At 30.2% G+C, this 22131-nt stretch overlaps 2 protein-coding genes across 3 annotated transcripts in view; one reads left to right on the top strand and one right to left on the bottom strand.

The window, feature by feature from the left end:
• The first annotated feature begins 4398 nt into the window (after window positions 1-4398).
• LOC111636724 (peptidyl-prolyl cis-trans isomerase A-like) lies at window positions 4399-11866 on the top strand. Of its 2 annotated transcripts, XM_023382029.1 has the most exons (5): window positions 4399-4558; window positions 9155-9230; window positions 9446-9512; window positions 9588-9683; window positions 11441-11866. In XM_023382029.1, the coding sequence occupies exons 1-4, from the start codon at window positions 4453-4455 to the stop codon at window positions 9654-9656; spliced, it is 318 nt and encodes a 105-aa protein (XP_023237797.1). In that variant the 5' UTR covers window positions 4399-4452; the 3' UTR covers window positions 9657-9683; window positions 11441-11866. The 2 variants fall into 2 exon arrangements, with proteins under 2 accessions (XP_023237797.1, XP_023237796.1); XM_023382028.1 differs by lacking the exon at window positions 11441-11866 and having other exon boundaries at window positions 4403-4558; window positions 9588-9727.
• Window positions 11867-15635: 3769 nt separating this feature from the next.
• LOC111636719 overlaps window positions 15636-22131 on the bottom strand; it is a 69247-nt gene continuing 62751 nt past the window's right edge. The window contains exon 6 of the mRNA XM_023382022.1: window positions 15636-17347. Coding sequence (XP_023237790.1) covers window positions 17064-17347 — 284 coding nt within the window. The 3' untranslated portion in view covers window positions 15636-17063. The remainder of the gene's footprint in view (window positions 17348-22131) is intronic.

Below are 22131 nucleotides of genomic sequence, written 5' to 3'. Positions count from 1 at the left end.
TTTAGCATTGAATGATAGTTTCAGACTTTCTCCAGTCTCAAGTATTTTGCCAAGCACATTGTTGCCAGTCTGTTCTATTTCCCTACGGGAGTCTGACCCATAGATGATGAAGGTGTCATCTGCGTATGCCATCTCTATTATTCTTTTACCTTTGTCGACTCTAAGGAATTGGTCATACGCCAGGTTCCAAAATAATGGACCCGAATTTCAGCCTTGGGGACATCCTCTTACTAGCTCCCTTGTTATATTTGCACTATTTGTAGAGTAAATGACCCTGCGATTATTAAGATAGTCCTTAACTACGTAGTATATGTTTTCTGGACAATCTGCTTCTCTCAGAGATTTCAAGATCAGGGGCCACCACGCATGGTCGAAGGCGCCCCTGATATCCAGACTAATACCGCAGCAGTACTTGTGATTGGTAAGGGTCCGTTCAATCTCGTTAACTACGGTGCAAATGATGTCATCTGTACTCTTGTTAAAAAGAAAGCCATACTGTTTGCCATTTAAGAAATTGTTTCTTAGTATATGTGCCATGATTCTTTGACTTATTAAGTAATCTAAAACTTTGCCAAGCAATGGTAGAAGACTTATGGGTCTATAGCTTTTGGCATCACTTTTATCTAGATTATCTCCCTTCGGTATGATGAACAGTTTAGCCAGCTTCCAAGTTGCTGGAAAGAAGTTATAGTCGAGGCACAGATTATAAAGTCTTGTCATATAGTTTGGGTTTATTTCCCAGACCTTGTACACTATCTCTGTGACTATACCATCCGGGCCGGGTGCCTTACCCGGTTTTAGCCTATATACTGCATTCTGTATCTCTTCTGTAGTAAAGCTTGGGTCCATTGACCATTTATATGTCATTTCACTTTCTGCTCTCAACAGCTTTTGCCCAGTATTGTCTGTTCCTGGGTCATCCCCTGGGAAAAATGTATCCATGAGCTTTATTACCATATTATCGACTCCTGCTGTGTATTTGTCGTCATCATGAATGACTGTAAGGAAAGTCGGAATTTTCAACTTGCCTGCACAGGCCTTATAAAAAAAGCCCCAAGGCTTTGTTGAGCTCTCTGTGCAGAAGTTGTGCCAGGATTCTAATTTCCTTGTCTTTATCATGGCTTTAAACACCTTACTGTTTTCTAAGTACTGCTCTTTCCTTTCAATTCTATCATTATCATTCCTGGCTCTCTGAAATCTTCTTCTTAGTCTATTATTTCTTTTTCTCATGTCTGATAATTCCGTTGACCACCAAGGCACTGCCTTTCGGCCTTTCTTTTTTATAGGGATACTCTCTCTACAGGCCTTAAATAAGTTCTCATTAAAATCCGTAATTGCTCTCTCAGATGACTCCTTGTCATGACATTCCTGTAGATTTATTATGTTCATTACTTCCTCTAACTTGGTTTTAAATAAGGGCCAGTTTGCCCTGTTTATGGCAAATTGGCTGCTTTCTTCACTTATCATTCCTCTTTCAATGCCAATCTCAAAATATATATAGCTATGGTCACTTAGACTACATAGCGATGATACGTGCCATGACCTTACATTGTTTAGAGCTTTGCCGTTACAGACGGTTAGGGCGATCCAACTTCGACCTGTGGCTGCTTCAAAGGTTGGTAATGAGTCAGGCTGGTTAAGGATAAATAGGCCATTAGCATTCGTAAATTACAGAATTTGACTTGCTCGCTCATCATTATTAAGATCTCCCCACAGTTCCGAATGCGCATTTAAGTCACCGCAAATAAAAATATTCTTGTGCGGAAAACGTTTAATCAGTTCATCCAAGCGATGTAGGATTGAGTTTAAATCGTCTGTTATCGGGCAGTAGACTGAAATGAATAAATAGTTACTGAGATAGTTTCCAACTTCTAGGCATGTTAAAAATTTGTTGCGTTCTTCAACGTGAAATACAACTGGAACATCTGGATTGTTGATGATGGCTGTCATAGACGGATGAAAGTCCCTGTTGAATAGTACTTTATAAGTTGTTCTGAGACAGGCTGGTATTCCTCTTTGACAATACGGCTCCTGTATGAGGGCTATGTCCACATTTTCGAGTGTCTTGCATAGTGCTGATGTACCACTGATTGATCTCTGTACATTGGCTTGTAAAACTTTCAGCAATCTATCATTTCCAGTTTCTATTGGGTTAATTCCCATAATCCGTCTTAGCTATTAACATTTTTCTGACTTTCTGAATTAGTGGACAGATCTTTGAGCAGGCGTTATGTCTACAATCTTTGATCTTTTCTCTTTTGCAATTCACACATTCCACTTTATCTGTGTGTGTACAGTCTTTATATTTGTGTCCTAGACCACACTGGCTGCATGTGGGTCCCTTTTCCTTGCAGTCTCTTGCAATATGTCCAATGCAGCAGCACTGGAAACATTGTGTAACGGAGATATAACCCTCCGCTCCACACCTGGACCAACCGAGGTTGATCTTCTTTTCTTTTAAAATAAGACGTCTTACGTCCGGGCTCACCTGAAGGACCCAATTGGTCGTTCTTTTGTTTCTATTACCAAATTGGAATCTTATTCCCACTTTGTCTCGAAATTCAGTTTCTGTAATGTTACTGCTAATAATTTCATTTTTCTCATACATGCTTTCAATAATTTCATCCTTAGGCACTTCTGTTCCTACGCCGTAAAGGACGATTCTCAGCTTTCTTTTGAAAGGCTCTCTTGTCTTTAGTCCTGTTTTAGATTCTATTTCTTCTCTTAGCTTATTCTTCTCTTCGGCTGATCCGACTTCGATCGCTATTCCCCCTCGTTTCAATTTACGAACAGCTTGTATCCCGATTCCCATCTTCTTGGGGTTGATGTTCTTCTTTAGTCTCTCCTTCGTTACTTCTGCATCGGAATTTTCTCTCTCTGGTTCCACTAGGATTATCTCTTTTCTTGGCTTTACTATTTTCTGCACTGTAACCTGGGCGTAACTTCGTCCAGAACTTTCCCTTGACTCCAAAACTTTATCTATCTTCTTGTGCAAGTTATCAACTGCGACTTGCAGTTGATCAGTTGGTTTTTGCTTTAAAAGATCGATAATGCGTTCTATTTGTCCGCGTACATATGCGACGTGTTCTTCTGTTCCGAGTCTGCATTTATGATTCTCAGCCATGTAGTTTTCCACTTCCTCGCGGATACTTTCCGCTATCTTTACTCTGTTATCTTCTTCAATGAAGTCCATTTCTCCTTGGGAAGACACCTTGTCTTCCGATTCGGACACGTGTGGCCTTTTGGCCATAGTACTAAAAAGGACTGTTTGAATGTTTGCTAAAAGACGCAGGAGTTGCTTAGTTTCACCCTTTCGGGTTACTTACGGGCAGGACCTCGAGAAGGTGCAACTCTGCTTCCCCTTGGAAATGTAAAAAAAAGGCGTTACAGAAGAGCTAGCTGACTAGAACGCAGGCAAAATCGCCCAAAAAAGACAGTCGAATCGCTCACGAAAAACTCACTACATAACAATGGGGCACCCTGCCCAAATGCATATATAGAGATATTTTTTTTGAAGGGGGGAAATGGTCTTCACAATTTGAAATCGATCGAACACACAGTGCTTGAATGCTCATGTAAATGTGCGCCATCTATCGTAGGATAAATGCCAGAAACCTTCGCGGGAGTGTATTAAACAACTTCTCAGTTTCACGGCAATCGGATAAACGGTGTGGTAATGCATGAAGGACACACACACACACATTCATTTTTATATATATAGATTAAATTTTACTGTAAATGTTATTCCAACCATGAAGCAATATCATTACATGTGTTTAAAAACTATTTGGTAGTGATAGTTGGGTAAGTTGGAAGGCAGCTTCAGGTCTTGGGACAAAACCCTATTTTTCCCATAGGTTCTATTATTCATTTATCACTGTTTTGCTTATCATGGTGTTTTTCTGGAACCAAACCCTGTGATAAACAAGGATAGATGTATTTATTATGTTAATCTTAAAAAATATGTCATGAGTATTTTAAGAATAATTAAAATAACTTTGAAGAAGATATATATTATAGTACACATGCAAATTAATGGAAATAGGGCAAAATAAACAAATATTGTATTTTTGTTTTTTGCCTTGTTTCCATTAATTTGCACAGTACTGTATGTGATTCATTTGCTTTATTAGAAGTGACTGAATCCAAATCAAACAGCATTTCCAACAAATCTTAACAATTCTTAAAATAATGTTAGATAATAATTCTTTAAATAATCATGGGCCACCATGTATTTGTGTCATATTTTATGCAAAGCATATAACACAAGTTATAAGTTGAATTTAATTAGTTGACGTGTAATTACTTAGATCTAATTTTTATCTGTAATATGATTTGTAATATGGTGCACGTAAAGGTATAATATGAAATGCTTTAATATTTTTTTTTTATTATTATTACTAATTTTACTAAGATTTAGTAGATTTTTTGAATGATCCTAAACTGTTTAAGATGTGTCAAGGTGGAGATATGACAAATCATGATGGTACCGGTGGGAAGTCAATTTATGGAAGAAAATTTGAAGATGAGAATTTTATTTTGAAACACACGGGTCCTGGTAAGCATTCTAATTATAATTAGATATTATATTGTAAAAAGAAAAATTATTTTAATATAAATAATATATGGAGTATAGACACAAACATTGTATCAAGCTATATCTCACATCTGCTATGGAATAACTAAATGCAACTGTACTGGAGTATAGGTAATTGATAGTGGGTTATTCATTGGTTCTGATATTATATGGAGAGACATATCATATATTGTTTAAATTAAAAAGCTGTTTAGCATCCAAAGACCAGTATAAAACATTCTTCATCCAATCAAAATACTCAAAAGGAAAGTGGTTGGACCTGTCAAAAAATGAGTGATGAAAGTGTGTGAGATTTCACTACTAGATCTTGAGCAGCCGAAGTCATGCAGAGAATTTACCACCTATTGTACAGTTAATTTCACAAACCTTGGCTGTAAAAATGTTTACTTAGTGAAGGGAATGGGTTATTTGACAAGTCACTGTGCATTATTAAGAAAGGATTCTCAAACTTTCTAAAATGTTCAAGAGGTTGATGTGTTCGACTGGTCCAAATAAGTGAATGAAACCTTCTACTCTATTTGCTGTTAATATTTCAGAATATAAAATTTGTTTTTGAATTCTTTTTAACAATCATACAACTATTAATTATTTTATTAAAAGTATAAAATATCTTATATTTTATCAAGCTAATTTTTGTATACACAAATTTTATTATAAAAAAAGTTTCATTTAATTAAACTCAAAATATACAATATAAATGAAATATGCGCTATGACATTTTGTGACATTTACAATAAAATATTTACGTTTCAAATCATGTCCTGAAATAATCATAATTACCTAATTCTTTTTACTGAATTAAATGTTAATTATACTTAATTCAGAATATTAAAAAATTTTATTAGGTTCACTTTCACTATTGTTTTCTTCTAAACTAATTATTAAATTCGTCTTTATTGCATCCATAAATCTTTTGTTCTGCCAATATTTTTCTGTCCATTCACTTTCTCCAATTTGTGAGAATTATTTTTTGCATACTTTCTTGGTATCATCTAATTTAAATGTTACTTTGTTAAACCCACTGTTTTAAATTTGCCCAAGGTAGCTCTATTGGATTTATACCTGAATGATAGGAGAAAGTTGAAGTATGGTGTGATTATGCTTCTTTGATAATCTGTCAATTTGATAGCTGATTAATTCATATAATTCTGGCTTTAGCATTGCATTTGAAAAAATAAATGTGTTTTAAAAGCCAAGTTTGTATTTATTTATTTATTTCAATTCTTGGTAGGGCATCATTCATCTTGTGCAATATGATAGGGAGCATTATTGATATATAAAACAGAATTAGCTGGAAGATTCAGAACAAGTTTTTTCATTTGTAGTTAACCAGCATTTCTTATTTATATTATGGTGATAACCACCAATTTTTTACAGGAATTTAAATATTTTACTGTTTAAAAGGGGAACTATTAATAAAAACTGGTTTTTTTCCCTACATGCACAATAATCAGTCTTTAGCTTTTTGATAACAGAGCTTTAGTACCTTTACTGCTATTATAAGTAAACCTTTATGGTGTGTAAAAATTATGCATATAAGTGTGACCAGAGGGTCGACACCTCTTTAGTGCTCGTCAGGACTGACACCACTGTGTCTTCAAGATAGACACAGAAACTGCAACTTCAGAATTGGCGAAAGCGGTCACATGCACAGGCAATCTGATTTGGGATGGAGGAGGATTGAGAGACAGATCAGAAGTGAATCACTACTACTTAATTAGAACGAAAAATATGTTTATTTATATACATCTTTACACAAATACATAAAGTAACCGAGAATTCTCTTTAGCTTTCTAGTAGTGAGTTAAAGTATCTATAGCTATATAGTGTCATCTGAGGTTAACAGATTCCTGACCGAGAGAGGGAGTTTACATTTATTTTTCACATGGAGATAAATACCTTGTTCTGTCAATTCTTGAACTTCGTTGGATGGTCATGGAGCAGGTGCACCCAGGTAGAAAAGTTCAAGCTTCTAGACTGAGACATCCGAATAGGGTTCTTGGAGGGAGAACCTCGATTGTCCAAAATAAGGAGCAACAGTCGGGGGAACGACTGCGGTGGATGGGATCAGCGATTGGGAAGCACACTTGAATATCCTTTCTCAAGGAGGGCAATTGGCAAACTCTCAGACTCTCAGACTCTCTCCTTGTCCCCGAGGCAATCTTTTTTATACCTCCAAATCATGTTATCTTTTTTCGCCAATGGAAACTTTTTGATAGTTCCCAGTGACACATTCGATGAGTTCCCTGGGAAAGGAAACAACTCCAGAGAGAGAGATATGTAATCATTCTCTGGTAATAAAATGGAAATTTTTTTTTGAAAGACGAAAAATGAAATTTTTATCAAAATTTGTCAGGTCCGGTCCCTCACATATGTTTAGTACATAGAGGCAATAGATATACTTTCTTTTCTGTATGCTTTTAATTATCTTAAATAGGAAATTTTTGTTACTCTAATATTGTGTCTTTCTGTTAAAACTACCATATTATTTTTACTTTCCTTTCTTTAAAAATCTATCTTTTTAATAATTTACCATGAACTTGTTCTACTCTCATTGAAGTCAATACTTTTAAGAGTGTTTAACACATTTGCTAAATGAGAGTTTCTTTAGTGAACCTAACTAAAAAAGATTATGAAGCCAAGTATCTACAGGTTTTACATACATGGGCCATGCATTTTAGGATTAAAATTAAGATATCAGTCAAATCTTGCACATTTTCATTTTAAAAGAATTGTTAATTCTGTCATCTTAAAGATATAATAAAATGTTTCTTCATTTTGTAAACTTAGAAAATTTATTAATATTTTATACAAGTCAAAATTTTATTACAGCAGGGCTTCTTAAACTTTTTTTATTCACGACCCCATTTATGATTGTGATTTTTTTCGCGACAGTTAATTTCACAAACCTTGGCTGTAAAAATGTTTACTTAGTGAAGGGAATGGGTTATTTGACAAGTCACTGTGCATTATTAAGAAAGGATTCTCAAACTTTCTAAAATGTTCAAGAGGTTGATGTGTTCGACTGGTCCAAATAAGTGAATGAAACCTTCTACTCTATTTGCTGTTAATATTTCAGAATATAAAATTTGTTTTTGAATTCTTTTTAACAATCATACAACTATTAATTATTTTATTAAAAGTATAAAATATCTTATATTTTATCAAGCTAATTTTTGTATACACAAATTTTATTATANTAAGCTGGTCATTATAAAGTGAAGAATATGATGGATTGCAAAAAACATCAAATACCAGTATGCATTAGGAATGTGAAAATATCAAAAAGTATATGTAGCATAAATATACCGTATATATATTTGCAGCTGTAAAAATATCATTTTAATTGAATTCTAAATAGCAAACAGACTATATAGGATACTTTAATTAAATGGAACATAAAAATTATGACAAAATATAAACGTTGATTAATTATTAATTCAACAAAAATGACCCGAGTGGAAATAACAAAAAAGAAAAACAAAACTGTTATTATGAACAGAAGAGTTTAGGTTATGATAGTTTGAATGTTGAGTTACGAAGGAAATTTGCTAGCCACGTCAAGGGATAAGAAATGTATTCGGTATTCTTGCATTCAAATGTCATTTTTGATCTAAACGACTAATAAAAATTGATATAGCAATTTGTCTGCTTTGTAGTTATCAAATAGATGTAATTTTTTAGAACATTTTTGCTTTTTTCAATAAATGATTTATTAAAAATTACTTTAGCCATCACAAAGCTGTTAAGATCATAAATTCAGGAAAACCAAACATCTCCTCACACTTTAAAATGGTCAGCAAATTTCCTTTGTAACACAATCTTTGAACTTTCGCCAAATAAATGCTTTTGTCTTAACCTTAAAACTGTTTCTTTTTCATTACTATTATGCTATGGTTCTTGTCGAATGAATGAATAACTTCGGTTTATGGTTTCTTGGTACCATAACCTTAATTCCAACAATAAGACATACATATTAATGTTATTTATCATCATTTATTGTCAAGTTTGAGAAGACTAATCTGGTTAAGTTCTCAAACAGATAATGAATATTGTTTGCCTTTTTACAGCCTGCGCCCTCTCTATTCCTATTTTAAGTCGGTTTTTATTTGATGCCTACGGCCAAAATTCTTCCTCTGAGAGTATTTGAACTGATTCTTTGTTTTAGTTTTAAAATGTTTTGTATGTAATTAATTATTTCAGAATATTGAAGGTGGAACTTTGGGTTTTTGTAAGGTAGGTTATGGATGACTGCATCCATTATTTAAAGTGTCCACTATTTAGAGGTGAATATAATAGATGTCATATTTGAAGGGCCTGGAGATTGTAAAAATTTTTACAAATCAGAGGTATATGCTGTTCGGGAGTGTTCATTAATGGAAGTTTCAATGTATTAATATTCATAAATACCATGTAACAGCTTAATTAAAGTTCCTAGAATATGATTATTGCATTTGAATCAATTATTATATTTTCATAAGCAAATTAAGAAATCTATAATGATTAAATTTAATTTTTTACAAATAAAATTTCATTGATAGCATAATTATTTGTCAGGTACTCTCTCAATGGCAAATTCTGGACCAAATACAAATGGATCTCAGTTCTTTCTCACAACAGTAAGAACAGAATGGTAAGAAAATAAATTTTTTTTCCCTACTCTTTCTGTGCTTGTGATGAGGGCTGTTAAGTGGATCTGACTGCATCTACTATCTGCCAAAATCTCTGAACCAGGCCAAAGCAATAATAGCATCAGCCTGTTGTTTACTGTTGAAATTATCCATCACATATTAATTTTATACTTAAATAATTATACAATATATTATTATTATTTTTTTTTTTTTTAAGGTTGGATGGAAAACATGTAGTATTTGGACAAGTAGTAAGTGGAATGGAAATTGTAAAAAAGATGGAGGTTGGTGATATATAATTGTATAAATATTTTTAAAAAGAAATTGTATTGAATATTAATTCAATTTTGTATTATTAGGATTGCGGATCAAAAACGGGAAAACCAACTGCTAAAGTCGTGATCAGCAATTGCGGTGAACTTGTATAATAACGACCTATGTTTAAGAAGTTTTATGTAAGACATAATATTTAAATAAATCATTTTATTAATTAATGTTACATATTAATGTTATAATGTTAATTGCTTTTATTAAAATTATATAAATCAAATGAAACATTCAGAATATTACATTATTAGAATCATTATAAAAATTTGTAAAATTCTCTTCCCATTAACTTTAGAAAGATAGGAATTTTTTTTAAATGCAGTAGGTTGCAATTTTGCAAAAAATTAGACATTATATCTATTAAATATAAAAATAATGAATTTTTTAATTTGGAAATTGGTTACTTTAGCATTGAATTGAGTTTATGTTCATTTATTTCCTGTTGAAGATGAGTATAAATATTTTTGGAGAATTTATGATTATTTATTTACGGATAAACTAAATCTTAATATTAATTTTTAAAGATTTTTAAATTATATCCAGAGCAGCAGACTGATATCTTTGCTGTTTAGCAACACAAGAGCACTGAAAGAGCAAGAAATATTCTTAAATTGCTTTATTGGAGTTCATAATTCATAAATTTCCTCATTTACATTTTTGGTTGATGACTTGACTACTAAATTCATCGTTTGATATCAAACATGTAATAAACTAACATGAATTGTGAATTAATTGCTTAAATGGAAGGTAAACAAATGAAAATTAATTATTTAAAATGGCTTCTATGTTCAGAAATTTTTTTTAGTCGAAGCTCTGTTTTTACTATTAAGGTGTTGCTTTTTTTCATTAAGTACCTGGATTTGTAAATAGTGAATTTTATACAATATAAACATTTATGAAATAAGAAAACGCAAATAACCAAACTACAGTTTTTATTTAGTCACAATTAAATCAGATCATTACAAACACATGACAAAAAATACAAAAATTAGGACATTTTGTCACTGTAGATTGCACATGACATACATAGGTTATATCATAACTGGGACAGGATTAAATGGATACTCTTTCTAGGCCCAAGCCTAATGTTTCGTAATTTTTCCTGCAGGAACTTGGCATCCTTTCGAAATTTTTACATATAACATGCACATCACACTATATAAGATTTTATTGTTATTGTTTGTGCTGCTAATTATATGAAGACATTACATAAAATTTTTTTTTGTAATTATCATTTTAGACATTATTATATTATGTCCCAGGCACAAATCTGGACAAACATTGGGTTCATCGAAGCAAATAAAAAAATTTGTATATGTTTACATATATATATAATGAACCCCATTGTTCCCAAACAAAAATTTATCAAATGGACAGTTGATTGCTGGACTGGGAAGTACTTTTTGCATATTTTAATACTTAATAATTGATGGTGTGAGTAAGAAGATACTTTAAGATAAAATGAGGTAAATACTTTAGAAATATCTTACATATTGCCAATTAACAAGAATGTTCCATCTACCTGGAATGCGTTAAATTGATTTTTAAAAAATTGTAATCTATGGACAACTTGGGCTCTTATTTTTAGATCTTGATCCATTAAATAATCAAGATTTTCTTGATGTTTAAAAGTCACATTGTAAGAAATTCTAAATTTATCTAAATTATTTGCTTTCTTAAAGCATAATCAGAAAAAAAGCATCCTATATATATTCTGTACAAATAAATTAAAGAAAAATAAAAAAAATTAGATTTTATTTTAAATAGAAAAAGAAAACTTGATGATACAACAAAAAATCATCAAGTTTTCTTTTTCTAAACAATAACAGGATATCTCAGTCTATAACCATAGGAGTTACGCTGATCTTTGTTTATTCTTTTGCAGATAAAGCATGGTACCAAGTAAAGAGGAATGAATTCACTGTGGATCTTCCAACCCACTGTCAGTGTAAAGTTGCCAAAGAGTTTAACATGCTGCATCCAGATCACACAGAGAATAGATGAAGCCCATTAAAGTCTTTGGTAATTTCACATGGATTGCAAGTCCCCACCATCAAAATAATTTCAGTTTGTTCCTCCTTAATCAGCACCACACTTTATCTATAAAACAAAGAATAACATGACTTATGGTTCCAGACTGGGATACCCTGTAAATATTAAAATTATTGTAATTTAAAATATTAATTCCAGGATACAAAAAAAAATCTGACTTATTAATAATAATCACATACTCTACTTTTAAATATTACCACCTTCTGTGTAATTCAATTGGATAATTGCAGTAAATAAAAAAAATTCTATTTATACTTCATTATTTGAGGATTAATAATCTATTTGCTCAGGTAATTTCAAAATAAATAAACTGAGAAAACCTTCAATAAAATATAAACTAATTCTTATGTATCTTATCTATTTGAGAAAATTACACATTTGCTATTTAAAATTATTCATAATAGACATTATATTATATTATTGTTACAAAGAACAATGTAACTTTCATACTTCAAAGAAAATTACAGAGAAATTATAGAAAGATTAAGTCGGTAATGAGCATCGGATTCATAATGACATTATGTCACTTTTAAAAAATTAAAATTAATGTTGTATAAATAAAGATTTAATGCATAAAAATTATTGAAATACTAGTGAATTACTATTTTTACAAGAAACCAACAGAAGATATTATCTCATATCAAATATGAGAACCACTTTTTTCTAATTGATATGGGATGCTTTTTCTTATTAAATGCTTATATAAGCTTTATTAACACAAATGATATAAATTTCAAAACATTTTAAATATATAAATAAGCTGCAACAATAAAAAAATTAACTGGTTTTGCTAATATGCAGAAATACTACAGAAAATACCATTTAATTTTAAAATGAATTATCTTTACTTTTTATTGAAATAAAGTAAAATTGTAATTTTTCATTACATTTAAAAATCTATTATGTAAACTACCAACAATTTAGAAATATATCACACTTTTTTTAGATATATTTTCTTATTACAATAAAAATATAACTACAGATGGGATAGTCATACCTACCTATAAAAGTATTGAGATTACTTACCCCATTTTACCTTAAATTTATAAAAATATTATAATAAATCAAATCATAATTAAAAGAATTAACTACTACCTCAAAGCCTGTTACCGGTGTGAAATTAACATTAAAAAAACGAAAAATTAGATTTCCACAAACGTTTTTGAACCTTCCAAATGGTTATTCTTCAGGTGGCAACGAATTTCCATTAGAATGCCATTAAAAAAGAAAGAACATTTATTCGAAATTTGAATATGTTTACCCCTATGACATCTTTGGGTAAACAATTGGGTAAATATATTCGAATTTCGAATAAATGTTCTTTCTTTTTTAATAGCATTCTAATGGAAATTCGTCGCCACCTGAAGAACAACCATTTGGAAGGTTCAAAAATGTTTGTGGAAATCTAATTTTTCGTTTTTTAATGTTAATTTCACACCGGTAACAGGCTTGAGGTACGTAATTAACTTTACTCCAGTGTTTAGTAGTGTGGAATTGCAAAAGAATTAACTCTTGCCCCTCAATTTAATTTTTATTACAATTCTTGGGAGCTATATTTAAAAATATTTGAAATTACAGAATTATTAACTTTACAAACTTTATTTAGGACAAAAATAATAAGTTATTTTGTCAAAAATTACTTTGTTAACCGATTGACATTTTGTGGAGCCTACACAAAGGGTAAGCGTCAAATTACGCATAACGGAACGACACTCGATTAAGGGATTAATCACCATACTTAATTTTTTAAAAGCTGTATCTATGTTAAATATAAAATGAAAATTTTTTACACTAAAACAAATTAAAACTATTTCCAGACATTTAAACCTGAGTTCTGCATTATATGAATGCTAGAAAGGCAAATTGGTTTGGTTACATCATTACTGTATTTAAGCGCATATATTTATATATATATAATATATAAAACTGGACATCAGATCATCTTTTAAATAGTTTATGATATCAACCAAAATTTCTTATTTCCTAATGCACATAAAAAACACACCGTGGCTAATATATGATATTGCTGTTTAACGAAGACACAAGGACTGTAATCAATAGAAACAATTGTTGTACTTTAATTATAGATTGGTCAAATATATGGGCCTATAACATCAGGTTTATGCAATTTAATGTCATATTTGAGGTAGTGCTATTATATGACTGACCTAACAGCTTCCCAGAGACAGAGATGCGTTATTTAAATATTAAATTAATATAATTAATTTTTCCATCGATTTATTTCGGAATAAAATAACCTCCTTATATATTTTTCCATCGAGTTTTTAAATCTTGTTACCAATTTGTGAACTTTCGTCAATTGTTTTGAAAATTATTCATACATATATTAGAAGATTTTTATATAAAATCAATAAATAAGACTTAAGTTTTAATATTCAAAATGTGACACTTAACATGCCATCAATTTTTGTCATGTTATCAAACTAATTACATTTATATGTTTTACTTAAATCATTTATTCCTAATCTCCTCGTTTTCTTTAATGGGAAATGCACAAATTATTTCATCAGTAGACCATACGATGAAATTTTCATTTAGCTTCTCAATATTTTTAACAGACTCAAATCTTGCAAGAGGTATATTAATGGTCAGAATTATTGGCTATATGTTTTTGGTTTTGTACTGGTGTTTGTTTCTTTAAATGCATAACAAGCAGATTATTTAGAAAATTTGAAATCTGTGCATCGCTAATTCAAATCCATTAAGTTCAAAACATATAAATACTAAAATAACATCTATTATTTTGACAGAATCTTATTCATTAAGAAGAGTTTTGAAACTTTGGCAGTTGAGAACATCCGATAGTATTAAAAATACTCAAGTTAAATGGATCACCCATTATATAATAATGACAATAATGATGATGATATATATATGATTTCTCTGAGTACAAACTGGAATTAGTCACGTTAGACAAATATTAAATTGAACAACAGAAACAGTTTCGAGGGATAGAGGTATTGAAGTTTACCTGATTTTCACAATATAATAACAATCGCACAATATCTATAATAAAGCGATTTCCTGAATGAATGAATCCCTTTCTTATAACAAACTTAAAATATTCAATCGTTTTGTACTTGTAAAAATGTAAGGATAAATACTGTAAACTCTTCTGTACAGTAAATAAGAACTATTACTGGATTTTGTTATACGAATTATAAAAAGTTCCGCAGAGATGAAGATACATCTTAATGTTTCAATAAAATTTTATACAAATTCTATTACCTTTCGATACTTTTTTATTTTATTTAACAATTTATTTACTTTTGTTTCTTGATTGATACGTTTTATAGTATTATTATTATTGAAAATTTTAAACAGTTTGATAAATGCAATTTGAATACTGTTCAACTATGTATCTTCATTTCTTTAATAAATTTATAAAACATTAGAATATTTTTTTCTATAATATAAAAATTGGCAGTTCTTTATTGAAAATTATAGAATAACTTTGAAGTGCATGTATTAAAAAGTAAGAAACATCAGTTTGTGCTGAAAGTTATTATTGTTAAGAAATATACAGTATAACTAAATCAAAAGAATAAAAGAAATTTCAAATCAATTACTATGGCTAATGAAATTTAAAAAGCATTAATAATTGCTAAAAAATTTTATCTACAATTTAAGAATAAGGTATAAGAACTGCCAATATAAGTAAAAGAAATTTGCATATTTACAAAAGAATTATCAAGTGGAAGAAAAACAAGAATTGTCACACTTGAAATAATTACATGTACTATGATTATATAATAATCTGATATTCTTTGATAAATAAAATATACAATTACAACAATAAAATTATATATTGACTCTAAAAAATTAACCCTGTTTGAAAATCATACTATGGCTAATTACTTTAATGTATGCAATGCACACGTGAATAACTCACAAAATTAAAATACAAACATTATTTTTTAAAAAAATTCTGTACATTGTAAACAAAACTACCAGATATTTATTTGAAAAAACTGGTCAGTTTTGCACTGGTAGACAGGATTCGAGTCTTTTTTTTTTACGATTATGGCAACAATGTATGAGGTATGAAGGGCAAATAAATAACAAATCCAACAACTGTTTTGTGAATCAATTATGGAAAATTATAAACTATTAGCGTAATACTGGCTAGCGAAGATACGGCAATTCAAATTGATGATGTTTCAGTCTGACGTCACGGACCAAATAATCTCCAAAAGATGGCGGATGTTACTAATGAGTGTGATGGCATGTTTTACGTTATTCAACATGCAATATTATATTTTAAGATCAAAAATAAAAATTGGCAGCTTAAATAAATAAATAAATAAATAATGTAAAATGATGAAAATCCAACTGATGAAAGGAAAAAACTGAAGAGTCTGAAAGAACAAAAAAAATCGTAAATGTTTGCATCGGATAAAAAATATGGTAAAAATTGTTATGGCAGGAATATTACAAAATATGTTCATTTCAACTGGACTTTGTCAGAAGACAAAATTATTTTTCTGTTGACATCCATTGTAATGCAATCATTTTTTTAAAATATGTTATTTACAATGTTTGATGAATGAACAATGGCAAATCTTTTGAAAAAAATTTTGTCAATGGTACCAGTCATTACAAATGCTAGAGAAATATAATTGCAAAATTAGGTTACTTCCCCCTGCAGTTGGTTATGACATCAAATGCCTCAATCATCTATTGTAAACACCATCACCACATACATATTCAATTCATGCAATTTCTTTTCAATAAAGATATATCCCAATTATATCACCCTTGTCTAAAACAGACTACAGACTCAAACATCACAAGACATGCATTTATGTTGATTAAAAATATAATCTTCAAATGAAACCCTTTCTCGTTCTGTCGGTTAGACAGCAAAATAAAATAATTTTTATCACTTTTTTTTTCTTTAAATATCTAGTTAAATTTATATTTGCACTTTCTCCAGATGTTTATGTTGTGCTTATAGAATATGGTGGCACCGAAATTGATCACAAATTGATGTTTTCACAGCAAATTGTAATGGCTGCCATGATTTTACACGAGCCCATCTAATGATATAAATAAATGTTTGATATTTCAGACATATCCTATTTGAAATAGCTACCATCAAATGATCTTTCACAATCAGACAAATAGCAAACACATACATTGAAGACAAACTTACTTCAAAAAGTGTCTTATTTTGTTGGCTATGCCACTTGCACACCACAAAAATTAAAGTAAATAAGAATAGATCTTGCTTGGCAAGAGATCAAATGTAAAAGCACAACCCCAATTTGTAGCACTCCTATCAGCTTTCGACCGCCGGACCACTTTTTTTTCGTTTTTACTAAATACTGTCATCTACAAGGCCAGAAATATATAGATATATATATATTTTCAAACAGCTCAAAGTTTCATTTTGTGAATCTTTCACACATTAATTTTTCATTCGTGAAAGAGCTTCATATCTCCTGCTTTACATGCATCTTGTCATCGTCATCTAATTCCATAACCATCATCTCACCATTATCATACTGTCCTTGCGAATCATGCGAACTATCACTATCTGCTGTTTCGTTAGACAGATCAAGATGGGCACTATTAGGTATGGAGGGCACTAATGGATTGGAAGGTGGAAGGCTTGTGGGAGGTGGTGCTGCAGAAGTAGAAGATGGCCAACCTAAACTGGATACAGATGGCATTCCTGCAGGTTGAAGAGCAGCAGATACTGCTGCCATAGCTGCTGCTAAATAAAGTAAATATCTTTAACATAAAATATAATTTTTTTCTTTTTAAGAATATTTTAAGAAACATTTATTAAAAAGAAAATAATTACGATAGTAATTATTTATTTTTTACTATTAATATAATCATAAACCTTAAACTGGGATTAAACTTAATGTAATTATACTCAAAAATATTCAGTATAATTACAGTTTCAAAGTAATAATATACATATAAAATTAATTATTCAAATTATTATTCAGAATCCATATAACTTTAGTAAACCAAGAATATTTTTGAAAGTACAGTAGAGCATCGATTATCCGAATCAATTGGGGACTGAGGTTGTTCGGAAAGTCGATTTTTCGGATAATCGATCATGTACGAAAAAGATATTAACCTATCCCGTGTTGAAATTCGTTCAAATCCTGGCACGTCCTTAGGTACCCTCTCACGGCCGTGCCAGTGCTGCCAGCTAAAATACGCACACCAACAAAAATAATATTCGAGTGGCCCAAGACATAGCCAAAGATTGCAGCGCCACAGCACTAGCGGAAATTTAAATTTGCCGACTGGAAAGCTTTCGGTTAATTGATGCTCTACCGTATTCCAAACTATTTAATTCTAAACATAGTCAAACCTTAATATAGCATAAGTATTTGTTCACCGCTAACTAAATGGAATGCACTGCTTTATGAATAATCTCAAACATTGAGAGTTATTTTATTAATGAATTCTAAACACAAGTTTGAGGTTTGAGAGTTTGAAAGTCACACAATTTAGTGATAAAAATGTCCTTTACAATAAAAAATCCTATACTTGGTAATTCAGAGATAATTATTAAATGATGGTATTCTTTATGTGGAAAAAACATTTGCAAGCATTGATTGGCACTGTACGAGGATAGTGCTATATAGAAAGGCATTTTATATTGAAGTTTGACTACATTGAACATGTGAAATAGTATTTTCTTACATTAAATATATTTTAGTGCAAGTTTAAATCTGAAAAAATATAATTCATCAAAAATATAAATTTATCTTTTTTTATATTAGAATAAACTAGATTAAAGTAAATTATATACAGTATTTAAAAATAATTTATATGATTCAAAGAAACATTTAAATTTTACATATACTTTTTTTAGTTTTATTTGTTTTGCATATTGGGAAATATTACACGTTGATGGATATTAACAGTTCATTTTTAGTTTAAAATACAAGCTAAAGAAATAATAATTTGATTTAAAACATAAAACATACAAGGCATAATTATATTCTATAAAATTCTAATATATATAAAAAGCACTGAATGTATTTTTATGAAAAGCATTATAAAATATGTACTTATCTTGAATGTTAATGAATCCATTGCAGAAGTAAAATTCATTCAATCACAATAATAATTAAATTTTTGTAAAGATATTTAAAATTGCTTTTTAAAACAATTATGATGTTTTAAATCAACCAATTTAATAACATATTCACATGTTTTCTTGATTTCAAATACTTTTTAAGATATGTAAGGTGATACAAAACATTGGTCTCAAACTTCATGAGCATATAGAGGGGTTGAAATAGAACAACTTTCTAACAGGAACTGTGTTTGCTGATATAATCCTGAATCAGCATAAGCTGTCTAATGTAAAAACTATACATGACAACATAAAACATATCAATGAACAATTGTTTAATAATGAAACAAAGAATACATGAATAGAAACATAGTACACGTGAAATGGTATTGTTACAAAAAATGTTTGAATTGGCATCCCCCATATCCAATATGGGCATTGCATTTTCAAAGGAAATCGGTGCATCCTCTCAATTATCCATGGGTTTCCTTAACAATATCTACAGTTGCAAGAATTTTGGCTAACAGTGTTTTCAGATCATCCACCAGTGTCTCATAGAAAAGGTTTTTGATATGCCCCAAAAAAAGTTTACCAACATAATTTGAGTCAATATAAGCTGTTTAATGTAATCAAGTTCCTACTCAAAAGTTGCTCCATTTTAATTCTCTGTGTGCTCCTGAAGTTTGAGACCAATCTTTTGAATCACTCTACTATATTCTTAATTTAAAATATATAAAGTCTGTTATAAAATATACTGTATTTATTCTAATAAACACAATTCTTTAATACAGTTGTCCCTCTATAGTCCAACGTTTTTTAATCCGACATGCTCAGTAGTCTGATGCACCTCCCGTCAAGGTACCCGTCCCCGTTACGTGTCTGCTTGCACAGAAGCATGTCGCGATGTAAATCTCCCCATCCAATTCTTACTCAATGACACACATTTCGTGTGTTTTATGTGAGCAGTTTTGTTCGAACAGTTGGAGTAGAGAATATTGTAAGTTACTGCTAGCAAAACAATGCGAAATATGTAATTATTTTTGGTAATCCGGACACTTTTGGTAATCTGACACACCTTTGGTCCCATACCTGTCGGATTATCAAGGGACAACTGTACTAAGTTCACTCTAAAACAGCACAGCTGCAAGCTGAAAAAAGTTAGAGACAGTATACTATTTATTAGAATAAATACAGTACTGTACAGATAATATTAAAAAATAAAAATTCTATAAACATTTTTTAATATCTTTAAACAAAAGAAAATTTGGAATTTTCAAATTAATAAAAATTATAGAGAATAAATAATTTTTCTATTACCTTTTACCAGACTCCACTTATTGTAATCATAAATAATGTTATCAGTCAACATTATCAAAATAAAAGTTATAATACATCATAAAAACTTCACTTACTGTAACCAGAATTCAGTTGTTGTAATCATTAATTTTGGGTAAATAGGCCTTTTTATGCTTTCTTTTCATATTAGCATTCTAAACATATAATAATTTTCATGTTATCAACCATAAGTTATTATAATTGGTTTTAACCAGTCCTTTAAATTGATCATTTTAATTTTTATTTGCTCATAATACAATAGTTTAAATTGCTAGCATTATACTAGTTGTTGTTGAAGTTGGTATCAGACATACAATACTGAATGATTTATTATTATTATTATTAATTAATTAATAAATCTTCAAGATATTATATCTTTCAAGATTTTTAAATTGTTTTCATGCATTCTTTTAATGTTAGAATCAATGAAATCAGAATTTCTTCCAATGATAGTCTTATAACATTATGGAAAGAAATTAAATAAGTTTAGGCAAATCCAAAAGTGATTAAAATAAGCAGCATCTACTGTATTTTTCAACTGACTTTTAGGTTTTGCATTTTCTTATAATAATAGTTTGAGATTTAGTTTGTATTAACTACTGTAGTTATGAACGTTAGATCATAAGAATTTTTCATTTGCTTTACAGAAAGTTAGCATGAAACATGACAAGAGATTGCAGTCAGTATAAAGCATAAAAGATAAAGCAAATAATGTTCAACAGATTATTTTCATTTTCCATTGTTGAGATTATGGTAACAGTTATATTTATTAAAATTTGTGAATTAACAATATAAGATTAATTGCCTAAGATATGTTAACTGTATTCTATAATATACATACAGTTCTGTTTATAATCTATGCAATTTCTTATCAACTTAGTGAAGACTTTCTAAAATAATAATCACATACTTATATTTCAATAATTAAAATTATACATCTTTATGTTTTATATAAGGGGCAGTCAAATGAAAACGAGACAGATGAGAAAAAAGTAAGTAAACTGTTTATTATTTCAAAAGTAATCACCATAACTGTTAATACATTCATCCCACTGTGAGACAAGATAGTCAATGCCTTTGTGGAATAATGTTTGCGGTTGCCTACAGAACCATGACTGTACCCAGGCATGCACCTCTTCATCCGAAGCAAATCAACGGCCACGAATGTATTTCTTCAGGGTTCCAAAAATATGGAAATCGCATGGGGAGAGATTGGAATTGTATGGAGGATGTGTAAAAGCTTCCCAGAAAAACTTGAAGTGTGTCATCAAGTCCAAACACCCAGGAATGTTGACAGACAGCATCATTCCGTTGCAGGATAATGCCTGCCCACATGTTGCCAAGGTTGTTTCGACTACGCTGCAGAAGTTTTGCTGGGAAGCCCTTACACATCCTCCATACAATCCCGATCTCTTCCCATCGATTTCCATATTTTTTAGAGTCCTGAAGAAAGACATTCGTGGCTGTCGATTTGCTTCGAACAAAGAGATGCACGCCTGGGTACAATCATGGTTCCGTAGGCAACCACAAACATTATTCCATGAAGGTATTGACCATCTTTTCTCACAGTGGGATAAATGTATTAACAGTCATGGTGATTACTTTTGAAATAATAAACAGTTTACTTACTTTTTTCCCATCTGTCTCATTTTCATTTGACTGTCCCTTATAGAAACTCAATAAAATTTTAATGAGAAGCATACTCAATTCTTTCTTGGATCAGTATCAGCTTATGAAATAATATTTGAACATATATAGAAAATATTTTTTACTTCAAAATATTAACTAAGAATGTAAAAAATCAGTAAATTCTTTATATTGTAAATCTACATATTTATGATGATCCTACAATTTATATAACTATTATTGGATTAAAACATTTATTTGCTAATGTTTGAATTTAAAAATTTCTACTTTTATATTATATTTCAAATGTTAATTTTACAATTTTTTATCAATAAATACAGGTAACCCCCGTATAACACGGCACTTCTATAGCACGGATTCACTCTGACACGGTTCGAGAATTGGGTAAAACAGTACAACAGGAAATGTAATAAATTTTTACATACTTAACTAATAATAGTTCACAAAAATTATTAGTGTCTGCTTGCACA

This window comes from Centruroides sculpturatus, unplaced genomic scaffold (genome assembly GCF_000671375.1).
Source record: "Centruroides sculpturatus isolate CEXI.00-Female unplaced genomic scaffold, Cexi_2.0 scaffold866, whole genome shotgun sequence".
Taxonomy (NCBI): domain Eukaryota; kingdom Metazoa; phylum Arthropoda; class Arachnida; order Scorpiones; family Buthidae; genus Centruroides; species Centruroides sculpturatus.
Note: the sequence above shows the minus strand (reverse complement) of the source record. Positions and strands in the feature narration are given on the sequence as shown.

Bases quoted from the DNA above. Each gene is read 5' to 3' on its own strand.
- LOC111636724 (XM_023382029.1), top strand. From the start codon at position 4,453: ATGTGTCAAGGTGGAGATATGACAAATCATGATGGTACCGGTGGGAAG. The intron at 4,559-9,154 runs GTAAGCATTCTA...ATTATTTGTCAG, and splicing joins TTTGAAACACACGGGTCCTG to GTACTCTCTCAATGGCAAAT. The intron at 9,231-9,445 runs GTAAGAAAATAA...TTTTTTTTTAAG, and splicing joins ACAACAGTAAGAACAGAATG to GTTGGATGGAAAACATGTAG.